This window comes from Stenella coeruleoalba (genome assembly GCF_951394435.1).
Source record: "Stenella coeruleoalba genome assembly, chromosome: 9".
NCBI lineage: Eukaryota > Metazoa > Chordata > Mammalia > Artiodactyla > Delphinidae > Stenella > Stenella coeruleoalba.
In genome coordinates this window covers 53,794,256-53,811,149 of record NC_137155.1, presented here as the reverse complement: position 1 = coordinate 53,811,149, position 16,894 = coordinate 53,794,256, and the positions used below count along the sequence as shown (strand labels likewise).

General features: G+C 38.1%; 1 protein-coding gene across 1 annotated transcript in view; it reads right to left on the bottom strand.

Annotated features, from left to right (window-relative positions):
• Positions 1 to 16,894, bottom strand: part of LOC307191913 (serine/threonine-protein kinase 31-like) — a gene marked incomplete at its 5' end in the record, with an annotated part of 74,182 nt that overhangs the window by 14,722 nt on the left and 42,566 nt on the right. The window contains one exon of the mRNA XM_079932239.1: positions 2,785 to 2,853. Coding sequence (XP_079788365.1) covers positions 2,785 to 2,853 — 69 coding nt within the window. The remainder of the gene's footprint in view (positions 1 to 2,784; positions 2,854 to 16,894) is intronic.

The window sequence follows — 16,894 nt, the reverse complement described above, 5'->3', positions numbered from 1 at the left end:
AGAGGATTTTTAGGGTAATGAAAATACTCTGTATGATATTATAATGGTAGATACATGGCATCATACATGTGTTCAAACCTGTAAGAATGTACAACACCAAGAGTGAATCCTAATTTAAGCTATGGACTTTAGGAAATAATGATGTATCAATGTAGGTATCAGTTGCAACAAATGTATAACTCTGGTAGGGGATGTTGATAATGGATAAACTGCATATGTGGAGGAAGGAAACCTATGGGAAATCTCTACCTTCTCATTTTTGCTGTGAATCTAAAACTGCTCTTAAGAAAATAAAGCCATAAAAGCAATTGTAACATAAAATAGTCTCTTAAAAAAATGGCAAGAGAACTTTTACAGTCTGATCATTATGACTTTTTTAACATCTTTATTGGAGTATAACTGCTTTACAATATTGTGTTAGTTTCTGCTGTATAACAAAGTGAATCAGCTATACATATACATATGCCCCCATATCCCTTTCCTCTTGCATCTCCTCCCAACCTCCCTAACCCACCCCTCTAGGTGGTCACAAAGCACTGAGCTGATCTCCCTGGGCTATGCAGGTGCTTCCCACTAGCTATCTATTTTACATTTGGTAGTGTATATATGTCAGTGCTACTCTCTCACTTTGTCCCAGCTTGCCCTTCCCGCTCCCCCAGTCCTCAAGTCCATTCTCTACGTCTGTGTTTATTCCTGCCCTTCCCCTAGGTTCATCAGAACCATTTTATTTTTTTAGATTCCATATATATGTGTTAGCATATGGTATTTGTTTTTCTCTTTCTGACTTACTTCACTCTGTATAACAGACTCTATGTCCATCCACCTCAGTACAAATAACTCTATTTCATTTCTTTTTATGGTTGAGTAATATTCCATTGTATATATGTGCCACATCTTCTTTATCTATTCATCTGTCGATAGACACTTAGGTTGCTTCCATGTCCTGGCTATTGTAAATAGTGCTGCAATGAACATTGTGGGACATGACTCTTTTTGAATTATGGTTTTTTCAGGGTATATGTCCAATAGTGAGATTGCTGGGTCATATGGTAGTTCTATTTTTAGTTTTATAAGGAACCTCCATACTGTTCTCCAAAGTGGCTATATCAATTTATATTCCCACCAACAGTGCAAGAGGGTTCCCTTTTCTCCACACCCTCTCCAGCATTTATTGTTTGTAGATTTTTTTGATGATGGCCATTCTGACCGGTGTGAGGTGATACCTCATTGTAGTTTTGATTTGCATTTCTCTAATGATTAGTAAAGTTGAGCATCCTTTCATGTGTTTGTTGGCAATCTGCATATCTTCTTTGGAGAAACATCTATTTAAGTCTTCTGCCCATTTTTGGATTGGGTTGCTTGTTTTATTGATATTGAGCTGCATGTATATTTTGAAGATTAATCCTTTGGAAACACAAAAGACACTGAATAGCCAAAGCAATCTTGAGAAAGAAAAATGGAGCTGGAAGAATCAGGCTCCCTGACTTCAGACTACACTACAAAGCTATAGTAATCAAGACAATATGGCACAAAAACAGAAAATATAGATCAATGGAACAGGATAGAAAGCCCAAAGATAAACCCATGCACATATGGTCACCTTATCTTTGATAAAGGAGGCAAGGGTATACAATGGAGAAAAGACAGACTCTTCAGTAAGTGGTGCCGGGAAAACTGGACAGCTACATGTAAAAGGATGAAATTAAAACACTCCATAACACCATACACAAAAAATAAACTCAAAATGGATTAAAGACCTAAATGTAAGACCAGACACTATAAAACTCTTAGAGGAAAACACAGGAAGAACATTCTATGACATAAATCACAGCAAGATCTTTTTTGACCCACCTCCTAGAGAAATGGAAATAAAAACAAAAATAAACAAATGGGACCTCATGAAACTTAAAAGCTTTTGCACAGCAAAGGAAACCATAAACAAGATGAAAAGACAATCCTCAGAATGGGAGAAAATATCTGCAAATGAAGCAACTGACTAAGGATTAATCTCCAAAATATACAAGCAGCTCATGCAGCTCAGTATCATTATACTTTTATAGACATGTTGCTGCCATATTTAACTCCTTAATATCTAGTCACACTGGGGACTATTCCATTTCAAAAGATCAACGTTGAAGATTCACCTCAAATAACTATTTGGTGGCATTTTTGAACAGCCTCTTTCCTCCCCTTTTTTCTGCCAAATTAAAGATCAGCTCCCTCCAGAGTACTTTCTTAATATTCTATATATAAATATTGGTTGTTTACTTGTTCACATTTCTAAATTATTAACTCCTTCAATGCTGTAATCCTATAAAGCAGCACCTAGTTCAATTCCTGATATAGAAGATACTCAAAATAGGTTGTCTGTATATCTATATCTATCTATCTATATATATATATATATCAAAGCAGTATGAATGACACAGATGTACGACAAAGAAAAGATACAACCAGGTACTTATAAAAAGTAGTAAAAACACTAATTTTAATATAATGTGATCTTTGAAGATATAGCAAAGACTGTTTTTCCTTAATTATTACACAGATTACACATACAATTTGTGTGACAAACATACAATCCAGTAGTACTCTCTAGCAGTAGTTTTCTGGCAATAGTGTAAGTTCTGCACTTAAATTTTTTCAATACTTCTTTACTGTGAATGCTATTTTGTATTCTTACAAAAATAAGAGGACATCTTCAGTCAAATATTTAAGTTTATATTACTGTTACACACCTATATCACAGGTTTCCAACCAGTAAATGACAAAAAGGTAACATACCAAATGAAACTGATCCACCTTTGGGATTCCATCCTCATTTGTCTCAAATTTCTGATTTTGAACAGAGAGCTGTTAAAGAGAATGAGTATGAATAAGTTCCCAATGTACCAAAATACTGATCCTACAGCAGAGGCAAATCTGGAACTTTTTAGGTTCTAGAGAGAAGAGCAGAGCTCAAAGAAAGCACATTAGTTCTTGCAGGATAAAAAAACTTTCATAATAACAACTACCAAACAGTCCCTGGGGCTCCTAACATATCAAGCAGAGTTGATGTACACACTATAAGCACTTTTAATACTTCCTCACTTTATAAGCAAATATATTAAAATTTTGTAGCACTCCCATTCATGGTTCTACTTTATGTCCACAACCATTTTCTTCTTTCTTCTCATCTTCAATTTATAATATCTTGCTCTGTTTTCAAGTACCCCTGCGAACTGCCTTATATCCTTTCTGGAACAAGATAAGGTATTTAATAAATTAAGGTAAAGTCAGCCAAAAGGAAGGCATATATACACAAGGCTGAAACTCTGGCAAGAGGACTAGATTACTCTCATAAGTGTAAGAACTGCAACAAACAGGTGGTACCAGAAGCTATGAGAGTAAACAACAACACCCAAGGAAGGGCTGTACAGTGAAAACTTTAGTAGGATGTGGGCTAAATCCTTCGGAACACTAACATTTAACAGATAGGTAGTAAAGAGGAGTAAAAGAAATGCCCAGTCACAGAGGCAAAAGAAGAACTTAGAAGGTATTGTGTCACAGAAAACAATGGGTAAAGTAATTACTGTGGATATTTTTTTCCTGATAGATCAGACTTAACCATATTTTTAGGCTAAAGCAAAGGTGAAGAATAAAAAGAAAAGAAATAGACTAAAGATACAGCGAAGACAGAAGAATGGTAAAAGTGAGGTATTAGAACAGGAGAGAGAATGGGGTCAAGGTCACATGCAGATGGCTTACACTAGAGAAGGAGCACTTTAATTCTCTGAGATAGGAGTAGAAGACAGAAGACCAGGTAAAGAGGTGACCAGTTTGTAGACAGAAGCACTGAAATTTTATGGAAAGCACATATCTCAGTTTAAAAAAAAAAAATTAAGAGGCAAGGTCTACTGAGAAGAACGGGTATAAGATTTAGGTAGGGGCTTGAGGAAAGCAGTAAAAGGTTTAAAGTAATCGTTGAGGGAAATATGAGAATGAACTGACTGTGGGCAGGTGAAAGGACTAAAAGAAAGCACTGAGGACCTAACAGAAGTAAGACTGATATGGTGGTGACATTCTGCAAAAGCATTCAGTTCCCAAGGTGTTCAAAGGGTCCCATTCCATACCAGTCTCCCCTCTTAAAATAAAATCTAAATATAACATAACCAACAAACCTAAGAAGACTCTGAAAAGTGGAAATAAGAAGCTAAAGAGGAAAGAAGAAAGTGAAGTGGCTAGGAACCTTGGGATTTAAGAAATGACACAAGGGTGAATTCCCTGGGTTTTATTTCTGACTCTCCTATATCCCACAATGGATGCTAGAGAAGCTTGCAACCCAGAAATGGCAAGAGTCACAGACCAAAAGAGCCCCAAGAAAAGCCTGCTCCATCTAGCTAAAGGACTGTGAATAGGGTAGTCTAGCAGAACAGAAAACCTTTTTGGTAACAGCCTCTACTCCAGCCAAACACCAAAGGAAAAACTGTCAGCGGGGCTGTGGGTACGAGTGGGGAGCTGAACTCCCACCCATACTCATCAGCAAAAAGGCAGAACAAGGTTGTATGTGATGGCACTAGTTGGCAATCTACTCCAAGGGGTACTGTCAGTGGGACCCAGTGGAGAGCTATCTTCTACTACCACTCAACAGCAACAAAGTGGAAAAAGCAGTGTGAGGCAGTGTTAGCCAGCACTCTATTTTTCCCTCTCCACTCCCCAGGTGACAGGAGGACCCAGCGGGAAAGGAAACTTATACCCTCACCAGGTAGCAACAGGTACACGGAGATGGAATAAGGCAGTGGTGAAGCAGTAACAGTTTAACACTCTGCTCCTCCTGCTCCCTGCACTCTGTTAACAGAGAGATGAATTTCCACTTCCAACCATCAGGAACGAGAAGAGGCAAAGTAGTACAAATCAGCATTCCACTTTTGCTGAGGTGGTGTCAGCAGAGCTCAATGGGGAGCTGAAGATCTAAAGTCATCTGAAACTGTACACTACACCTAAACAAGGTAACTGTCTGCAAAAAAGGAAGATTAAATAGGATGCAGAGTCTCAGAACATAATACCCCAAATGTTCAGGCTACAATCAAAAATCACATGTCAAGTTTAAAACCAACAAAATCTTAAATGACAAAAAGACAATCAACAGAAGACATCAAGAGGACACAGATGCAAGGATTATCTGACAAGGATTTTAAAGGAGCCATCATAACAATGCTTAGAGATCAATTAGAAACATGCATGAAAGAAAAAAAAAGTAGAAAGCCTCAGCAAAGAAGACAGAAGATACAGAGAAAACCAAATAGAAATTTTAGAAATGAAAAACAACAACAGAACAACAGAAATAACTCACTGGATTGGCTCAACATTGGTAGAATGAATATGACAGAGGAAAGCACTGATGAAACTGAAGATAGAAAAACAGAAAATATCTGGATTGAACAACAGAAAGAAAATGAACACAGCCTCAGGAACCTGTGGGACAATAACAAAAGATCCAAAATTTGTATCATCAGTCTCAGAAAAAAAGGAGAAAGAGTGTAGGATTAACAAAATAGTTATATGAATAACAGCTGAACCAAATTTCACAAATTTGCTAAAAAACACAAACTGAAGAAACTGAGCAAACCCCAAAGAGAGTAAACCCAAAGAAATCCGTGCTAAGACACATCATAATCAAACTTCAGAAAACTAAAAACAAAGTCTTAAAAACAGGTGGAGAGAAACATCACATTACCTATAAGAGGAATAATGATTCAAATGACAGTGGAGTTCTCATGAGAAACCATGAAGGCCCAATGAAAGTGGCACAGCATTTTTGAAGCACTGAAAGAAAAGAACTATAAACCCAGAATTCTGTACGCAGCAAAAAACATCCTTCAGAAATGAAGGCGCAATTAAGATGAAGGAAAACTAACAATTTGTCACCAGCAGACTTACCTTGAAAGAATGGCTAAAGTAAGTTCTTAAAATAGAAAGGAAATGATAAAAGAATAAATACTGAAACATCAGGAATGAAAAAAGAATTGAAAAGAGTAAAAATATGGGTAGATGTTATAGATGATCCTCATAAATAACACACTTTGAGAAGTGAACTCCAAGCTCTCTGCACTTGGATCCAATAAGAAAGGAATAGTGAGTCTGAGGTTCTTGGGTGGGTCTCAAAGGAGGTCCAGAAACACATGAAATTCCTGCACAGAGGAGGGCATTAGAGATGTTAGTGGCTCCATCCAGCCTGGAAGCCTTAATCCTCCTACATACAATTCGGTAATAATGAGATCCATTCCACTCAGTCTGCTTAATTACGATATTAGCATCACTTCCAGATTTTAGGGGGCTGCCACCCATTTTCCTTCTCTTGAGATTTCTCTTAATTGGAATATTTGTGAAAGGCACTCATCATAGGCCACATCAGCTGTACCTAAAGGAATGACAGATATGGAATATTACTTTTCCCCTTGTCTCTTAGTTGGGGATTAAACATCAAAACGAAGCATAATGTATAAAAAGTACACCTGACCTCTAAACAGAAGTGTTACTCACATCCATGTAAGGCTTTCTAAAAGGAGGACTTCTCACCAAAGAGCTCATAGAAGACAAGGTTAGAGATGCCTTAATAGGGCATTGTAAAATATAAGAGACTTCACTGTAATCAGTGCAATGACACTTATTAGTAACTTATTTCCAAAGCCTGGGCCCCTTCAGCAATTGTTTATCATTGGCTTCAGTGAAGACTGCACCTTCAAGGCTTAATATGTGATGTGAATGCAGAAGGTGGTCTTGAACGCAGCCTCAAGACACTGAAATTCTGAGATGGGACGTTACTTAAGAAGTGATGTCCTTCTCTGACTTTCACATGCCTCACGTCTACACTTAGGATGATGATGTGCTCCCTCACATGGTTGTTTAGGAGGATGCAATGAGATGAAGTTCATAAAGCACTTATTAACTAAGTTCCAAACATGCACTATGTGTTCCCAGCAAGGGAGGATGTTATCACCATGTTATAAATACACATAATAATGTCCTTAAATTAATAAATATAATGTTTGGTCACACTCTGGAGAAAAATCAAATATATGTGTCTTTTATAAAAATTAGTCTCACAAAGAAATAAAACCTTAAAAAAATAGAATATTTTTAAAATCATATATAGCAGACCACAAAACATATCTAGAAACGAGGTTTGTCTAAACAGGCTAAAGAGATGAATAGGAGTCAAAGGGGATACAGGGTAGCCTAGATGTTATATGATGGGGTCCAACGCTGAAGAAGAAAGGAAGAGAAGCTAGGAGGTTGCTGATAGACTAGGGAGAAAGGGAAGACAGTGGACAAAACATATTGGAGATTTAAGAGCAGTTATAGTAAAATGAGAGGGTAGGAAGTCCTGTCCAGATAAAAATATACTGGATTGGATTCTTTACTTTTGTAAAAGAAAAACTATAGGGAATCACAAAATCCTGGTTTCGGAAGGTAACTGAAACTGCATGAAGGTATGGGTCTCAAATTGTTAAGGAGGTCCAAAAAATGCAGACCTAAGAGAATGGCTAAAACAGAAAACAATGGCAATAGGAGGTATTAACAATCATGAGAGTCTGAAACTCTCATACAGTGCTGGTTCTGAGAATGCAAAATGGTACAGCCACTCTGGAAAAGTTTGGCACCCCCTTATAAAGTTATATATACAATTACAGTCTACTCAATAATCGTCCTCCTATTTATTCTAGAGAAGTAAAACTATGTTCACACAAAAACCTACACACAAATTTTCCTAGCATCTTTATTTGTAATAGCCAAAAACTGGAAACCCAAATGTCCTTCAACAGATAAACAAAGTTGGTACATCCATATAATAGAGTACCACTCAGCCACAAAAATGGAATGAACTATTGATATACTAAACAACCTGGATGAATTTCAAAGGCATTATGCTGAGTGAAGAAGCTAGTCTCAAAAGGTTACATACTGTAAGATAACATTTATATAACATTCTTAAAAAGACAAAGCTGTAGTGATATAGAAAAGATCAGCGGTTGCCAAGGGTTAAGGGTTAGGGAGAGGGTATGACTACAAAGGGACAGCACATAGGATTTTTTTTTTTTTTAGAGTTAGGGAACTGTTCTGTATCCCAGCTGTGGTGATGGGTATACTAATCTATACATATGTTAAAATTCATAGGACTGAACACCAAAAACCAATCAACTGTACTACATGGTAATTTAAAAATGAAATTTTTAAAAGAACTCAGTCAACATTAAAGAAGAGCAGGAATTCAGCACAATAGTGACTTTACTCATAAAGCTCTTTACTACCAGTTAATGAAGAAAGGAAACTGGTGGAATAAAGACTGCTATTACCATACTTAAGTGATATTTTATGATAGCTCTCAGGAACATAAGAACATCTGAGACATTCACTTTCGTCCTGATGTAAAGAATAAAGAGATTACTAAAGCAATGACAAAAATGATGCCAGTACAATAATTTCTATGGCTATGATGATTCTATGAAACCACACAAATTTAAATACATATGCCAGCATAAGGCTAAAACTTGTGAATAATTAATTGTTGAATGGGATTCCCACTGATCACCACTTGGGTAGGTATAAATACTCTTTTTATAACAGTTTTATTGAGGTATAGTTGATATACAATAAACTACATGTATTTAAAGTATATAATTATCAATATTTTGATATATGTATCCTGCTACAAAATCACCACCACAATCAATCTGGTGAACATGGTGATCATGCCAAAAAAATTTCCTCATGCCCCTTTGTAATCTATCGCTCCCTTCCTCTCTGCCCTCAAACTCCAGAGCACTCCTTTCTATCACCATAGATAAGTTTGCATTTTTTAGAATTCTATATAAATAGAAACATAAAATATGTACTCTTTCTTTCCTTTGGCTTTTTTTAGCTTGGCCGAATTATTTTGAGATTCCTCCATATTACTGGGTGTAGAGACATAACCTGAGAGATACTGAGAATTCAGTTCCAGACCACTGCAATAAAGTGAATACTGAAATAAAGTGAGTCATGCAATTTTTTTTGGTTTCCTGTAACATAACAGTTATGTTTACACTATACTGTAATCTATTAAGTATGCAATAGCATTATGTCTAAAAAACAATGTAAGGGGGGGGGGACCTTCAAGATGGCAGAGGAATAAGACATGGAGATCACCTTCCTCCCCACAAATACATCAAAAATACATCTATATGTGGAACAATTCCTACAGAAAAACTACTGAATGCTGGCAGAAGACCTCCGGCTTCCCAATAGGCAAGAAAATCCTCACGTACCCGGAGAGGGCAAAAGAAAAAACAGAGACAAAAGAATAGGGACGGGACCTGCACTTCTGGGATGGAGCTGTGAAAGAGGAAAAGTTTCCACACACTAGGAAGCCCCTTCACTGGCAGAGACGGGAGGTGGGCAGGGGGGGAAGCTTCAGAGCCACGGAGGAGAGCGCAGCAACGGGTGCAGAGGGCAAAGTGGAGAGATTCCCACACAGAGGATCGGTGCTGACCAGCACTCACCAGCCTGAGAGGCTAGTCTGCTCACCCGCTGGGGCAAGTGGGGGCTGGGAGTTGAGGCTCAGGCTTCGGAGGTCAGATCCCAAGGAGAGGACTGGGGTTGGCTGCGTGAAGACATCTTGAAGGGGACAACTGCACCACGGCTAGTGGGGAGGGAGTCTGGGAAAAAGTCTGGACCTTCCTAAGAGGCAAGAGACTATTATTTCGGGGTGTGTGAGGAGAGGGTATTCTTTCCCTGTCTGTCCACAGAAAGCAGAGCAAAACCTAAACGAGCTCCAGAGATGGGTGCGAGCCACGGCTATCACCTCGGACACCAGAGACGGGCATGAAACGCTAACTGCTGCTGCAGCCACCAAGAAGCCTGTGTGCGAGCACCGGTCACTATCCACACCCCCACCCCAGGAGCCTGTGCAGCCCACCACTGCCAGGGTCCCAAGATCCAGGGACAACTTCCCCGGGAGAACATACGGCGCGCCTCAGGCTGTTGCAACGTCACGCCAGCCTCTGCCACTGCGGGCTCGCCCTGCATTCCAATTACAACTACCGTACCCCTCCCTCTTCCCGACCTGAGTGAGCCAGACTGCCCTAATCAGCCGCTGTTTTAACCCTGTCCTGTCTGGGTGGGAACAGAGGCCTGAAGACAACCTACATACAGAGGCGGGGCCAAAACCAAAGCTGAACCCCAGGAGCTATGCAAACAAGAAGAGAAAGGGAAATTTCTCCGAGCAGCCTCAGGAGCAGCAGATTAAATCCCCAAAATCAACTTGAAGTACCCTGAATCTGTGGAATACCTGAATAGAAAACGACTCATCCCAAAAAGAGCTTGTGGACATTGGGAGCAACTGTAGACTTGGGGTTTGCTCTCTGCAACTGACTTCTTTCTGACTTTTATGTTTATCTTAGTATAGTTTCTAGTGCTTGTTATCATTGGTGGGTTTATTGAGTTGATTGCTCTCTTCTTTATCTTTTTTTATCATTACTACTTTATTATTCTAATAGTTTTTTAAAAAATTTTTTATTTTCGTAATTTTTTTAACTTTCATTATTTACTGGGTTTTTTTCTTTCTTTTTTTCTCCCTTTTCTTCTGAGCTGTGTGGATGAGAGGGTCTTGGTGCTCCGGCCTGGTGCCAGGCCTGAGCCTCTGAGGTGGGAGAGCCAAGCTCAGGACACTGGACCACCAGAGACCTCCCAGCCCCACATAATATCAATTGGCTAGAGCTCTCCCAGAGATCTGCATCTCATCGCTAAGACCCAGCTCCACCCAACAGCCAGCAAACTCGAGTGCTGGATGCCCCATGCCAAAAAACTATCAAGACAAGAACATAACTGCACCCATTAGCAGACAGGCTGCCTAAAATCATACTAAGTTCACAGACACTCCAAAGCACACCACCGCACACGGTTCTGCCCACCAGAAAGACAAGATCCATCCCCACCCACCAAAACACAGGCACCAGTCCCCTCCACCAGGAAGTCTACACAATCCACTGAACCAACCTTACCCACTGGAGGCAGACACCAAAAACAACGGGAACAATGAACCTGCAGCCTGCAGGAGACCCCAAACACAGTAAGTTCAACAAAATGAGAAGACAGAGAAATATGCAGCAGATGGAAGGAACAAGGTAAAAACCAACCAGACCAAACAAATGAAGAGGAAATAGGCAGTCTACCTGAAAAAGAATTCAGAGTAATGACAGTAAAGATGATCCAAAATCTTGGAAACAGAATGGAGAAAATGCAAGAAACATTTAACAAAGAACTAAAAGAACAAAAGAGCAACAAAACAATGATGAACAACACAAGAAATGAAATTAAAAATTCTCTAGAAGGAATCAATAGCAGAATAACTGAGGCAGAAGAACAGATAAGTGACCTGGAAGATAAAATAGTGGAAACAACTACCACACGGCAGTATAAAGAAAAAAGAATGGAAAGAATTGAGGACAGTGTCAGAGACCACTGGGACAACATTAAATGCACAAACATTCGAATTATAGGGGTCCCAAAAGAAGAAGAGAAAAAGAAAGGGTCTGAGAAAATATTTGAAGAGAGGATACTTGAAAACTTCCCTAACATGGGAAAGGAAATAGTCAATCAAGTCCAGGAAGCGCAGAGAGTCCCATACAGGATAAATTCAAGGAGTAACATGCCAACACACATAGTAATCAAACTATCAAAAATTACAAAGAGAAAATATTAAAAGCAGCAAGGGAAAAGAAACAAATAACTACAATGGAATGCCCCATAAGGTTAACAGCTGATCTTTCAGCAGAAACTCTGCAAGCCAGAAGGGAGTGGCAGGACATATTTAAAGTGATAAAAGGGACAAACCTACAACCAAGATTACTCTACCCAGCATGGATCTCATTCACATTTGACAGAGAAATTAAAACCTTTACAGGCAGCAAAAGTTAAGAGAATTCAGCACCACCAAACCAGCTTTACAACAAATGCTAAAGGAACTTCTCTAGGCAGGAAACACAAGAGGAGGAAAAGACCTACAAAAACAAACCCCGAATAATTAAGAAAATGGTAATAGGAACATACATATCAATAATTACCTTACACGTAAATGGATTAAATGCTCCAAGCAAAAGACACAGACTGGATGAATGGACACAGAAACAAGACCCATATATATACTGTCAACAAGAGACCCACTTCAGACCTAGGGACCCACAGACTGAAAGTGAGGGGATGGAAAAAGATTATTCCACGCAAATGGGTATCAAAAGAAAGCTGGAGTAGCAATTCTCATGTCAGACAAAATAGACTTTAAAACAAAGACTATTACAAGAGACAAAGAAGGACACTACACAATGATCGAGGAATCAATCCAAGAAGATATAACAATCGTAAATATTTATGCACCCAAAATAGGAGCACTTCAATACATAAGGCAAATGCTAACAGCCATAAAAGGGGAAATCAACAGCAAGACAATCATAGTACGGGGCTTTAACACCACACTTTCACCAATGGACAGAGCATCCAAAAAGAAAATAAATAAGGAACACAAGCTTTAAATGACACATTAAACAAGATGGACTTAATTGATATTTATAGGACAATCCATCCAAAAATAACAGAATACACTTTCTTCTCAAGTGCTCATGGAACATTCTCCAGGATAGATCACACCTTAGGTCACAAAGCAAGCCTTGGTAAATTTAAGAAAACTGAAATCGTATCAACTATCTTTTCTGACCACAACGCTATGAGACCAGATATCAATTACAGGAAAAAACTGTAAAAAATATAAACGCATGGAGGCTAAATATGCTACTAAATAACTAAGAGATCACTGAAGAAGTCAGAGGAAATCAAAAAAATACCTAGAAACAAATGACAATGAAAACACGACGACCCAAAACCTATGAGATGCAGCAACAGTTCTAAGAGGGAAGTTTATAGCAATACAATCCTACCTCAGGAAACAAGAAACATCTCAAATAAACAACCTCACCACACCTAAAGCAATTAGAAAAAAAACAAAAAAAACCCCAAAGTTAGCAGAAGAAAGAAATCATAAAGGGCAGATCAGAAATAAATGAAAAAGAAATGAAGGAAACAATAGCAAAGATCAATAGAACTAAAAGCTGGTTCTTTCAGAGGATAAACAAAATTGATAAACCATTAGGCAGACTCATCAAGAAAAAAAGGGAGAAGACTCAAATCGACAGAATTAGAAATGAAAAAGGCAGAAATACAAAGGGACACTGCAGAAATACAAAGGATCAGGAGAGATTACTACAAGCAACTATATATGCCAGTAAAACAGACAACCTGAAAGAAATGGACAAATTCTTAGAAAAGCACAACCTTCTGAGACTGAACCAGGAAGAAATAGAAAACATAAAAAGACCAATTACAAGCCCTGAAATTGAAACTGTGATTAAAAATCATCCAACAAGCAAAAGCCCAGGACCAGATGGCTTCACAGGCAAATTCTATCAAACATTTAGCAAAGAGCTAACACCTATCCTTCTAAAACTCTTCCAAAATTTAGCAGAGGGAGGAACACTCCCAAACTCATTCTACGAGGTCACCAACACCCTGATACCAAAACCAGACAAAGATGTCACAAAAAAGGAAAACTACAGGCCAATATCACCGATGAACACAGATGCAAAAATCCTCAACAAAATACTAGCAAACAGAATCCAACAGCACATTAAAAGGATCATACACCATGATCAAGTGAGTTTTACGCCAGGAATGCAAGGATTCTTCAATATACAGAAATCAATCAATGTGACACACTGTATTAAAAAACTGAAGGATAAAAACCAATGATAATCTCAACAGATGCAGAAAAAACTTTCAACAAAATTCAACACCCATTTATGATAAAAACTCTCCAGAAAGTAGGCATAGAGGGAACCTACGTCAATATAATAAAGGCCATATAAGACAAACCCACAGCCAACATCGTTCTCAATGGTGAAAAACTGAAACCATTTCCTCTAAGATCAGGAATAAGACAAGGTTGCCCACTCTCACCACTATTATTCAACATAGTTTTGGAAGCTTTAGCCACAGCAATCAGAGACAAAAAAGAAATAAAAGGAATCCAAATCTAAAAGAAGTAAAACTGTCACTGTCTGCAGATGACACGATACTATACATAGAGAACCCTAAAGATGCTACCAGAAAACTGCTAGAGCTAATCAATGAATTTGGTAAGGTTGCAGGATACAAAATTAATGCACAGAAATCTCTTGCACTCCTATACACTAATGATAAAAAATGTGAAAAAGAAATTAAGGAAACACTCCCATTTACCACCGCAACAAAAAGAATAAAATATCTAGGAATAAACCTACGTAAGGAGACAAAGACCTGTATGCAGAAAACTATAAGACAGTGGTGAAAGAAATTAAAGATGATACCAACAGATGGAGAGATATGCCCTGTTCTTGGATTGGAAGAATCAACATTGTGAAAATGACTCTACTACCCAAAGCAATCTACAGATTCAATGCAATCCCTATCAAATTACCAATGGCATTTTTCACAGAACTAGAACAAAAAATTTCACAATTTGTATGGAAACACAAAAGACCCCGAATAGGCAAAGCAATCATGAGAAAGAAAAATGGAGCTGGAGGAATCAGGCTCCCTGACCTCACACTATACTACAAAGCTACAGTAATCAAGACAGTATGGTACTGGCACAAAAACAGAAATGTAGATCAACGGAACAGAATAGAAAGCCCAGCGATAAACCCATGCACATATGGTCACCTTATCTTTGATAAAGGAGGCAAGAATATACAATGGAGAAAAGACAGCCTCTTCAATAAGTGGTGCTGGAAAACTGGACAGCTACATGTAAAAGAATGAAATTACAACACTTCCTAACACCATACACAAAAATAAACTCAAAATGGATTAAAGACCTAAATGTAAGGCCAGACACCATCAAACTCTTAGAGGAGAACATAGGCAGAACACTCTATGACATAAATCACAGCAAGATCCTTTTTGACCCACCTCCAAGAGTAATGGAAATAAAAATAAACAAATGGGACCTAATGAAACTTAAAAGCTTTTGAACAGCAAAGGAAACGGAAACCATAAACAAGACAAAAAGACAAACCTCAGAATGGGAGAAAATATTTGCAAATGAAGCAAACTGACAAAGGATTAATCTCCAAAAATATACAAGCAGCTCATGCAGCTCAATATCAAAAAAACAAACAACCCAATCCAAAAATGGGCAGAAGACCTAAATAGACATTTCTCCTAAGAAGATATACAGATTGCCAATAAACACATGAAAGGATGCTCAACATCACTAATCATTAGAGAAATGCAAATCAAAACTACAATGAGATATCATCTCACACTGGTCAGAATGGCCATCATCAAAAAAATCTACAAACAATAAATGCTAGAGAAGGTGTGGAGAAAAGGTAACCGTCTTGCACTGTTGGTGGGAATGTAAATTGGTACAGCCACTATGGAGAACAGTACGGAGGTTCCTTAAAAAACTAAAAACAGAACTACCATATGACCCAGCAATCCCTCTACTGGGCACATACCCTGAGAAAACCGTAATTCAAAGAGTCATGTCCCACAATGTTCATTGCAGCACTATTTACAATAGCCAGGACATGGAAGCAATCTAAGTGTCCATTAACAGATGAATAGATAAAGAAGATGGTACACATATATACAATGGAATATTACTCAGCCATAAAAAGAAACGAAATTGAGTTATTTGTAGTGAGGTGGATGGATCCAGAGTCTGTCATACAGAGCGAAGTCAGAAAGAGAAAAACAAATACCATATGCTAACACATATATATATATGGAATCAAAAAAAAATGGTTCTGAAAACCTAAGGGCAGGACAGGAATAAAGACACAGACACAGAGAATGGCCTTGAGGACACGGGGAGGGGGAAGGGTAAGCTGGGACAAAGTGAGAGAGTAGCATTGACATATACACTACCAAATGTAAAATAGCTAGTGGGAAGCAGCTGCATAGCACAGGGAGATCAGCTTTGTGCTTTGTGACCACCTAGAAGGGTGGGATAGGGAGGGGGGGAGGGAGATGCAACAGGCAGGGTATATGGGGATATATGTATACATATAGCTGATTCACTGTGTTATACAGCAGAAACTTTACAACACTGTAAAGCAATTAATACTCCAATAAAGATGTTAAAAAATAAAAGAATAAAAAACAATGTACATCCCCTAATTTAAGAATATATTTTATTGTTAAAAAACGTTAACCATCATCTGACATGCAGGGTTGCCACAAATCTTCAATATATAAAAAAACACAATATATGTGAAGTGCAATAAAGTGAAGCTCAATAAAACAAGGCATGTCTGTATTAATAGTTCATTCCTTTTTATTGCTGAGTAATATTCCAATGAATATATAGCAGACTGTTTTTCCATTCATCTGTTTATGGACATTTGGGTTGTTCCCATTTTTTGGCTCTTACAAATAAAATGTCTTTGAATATTTTTGTACAAGTCTTTGTGTGGACATATGCTTTTATTTCTCTTGGCTAAATATCTAGGAGTAAAACAGCTGGGTCATATAATAGGTATATGTTTAATCTTTTAACAACTGCCAAGTTGTTTTCCAAAGTGGTTGTTACATTTACATTCCCCTCAGCAATATATGAGAGTTCTAGTTGCTATACATCTTAGCCAACACTTGATGTGGTTAGTATTTTTAATTTTAGACATTATAGTGGGCGTGTGGTAGTATCTCCTTTTGGTTTTAATTTGTATTTCCCCAATGACTAATGATATTGAGAGCATGTTTTCACATGCTTATTTACCATCTGGACATTTTATTTGGTAAGTGCCTATTTAAATATTTTGTCCATTTTTGAGTTGTCTTC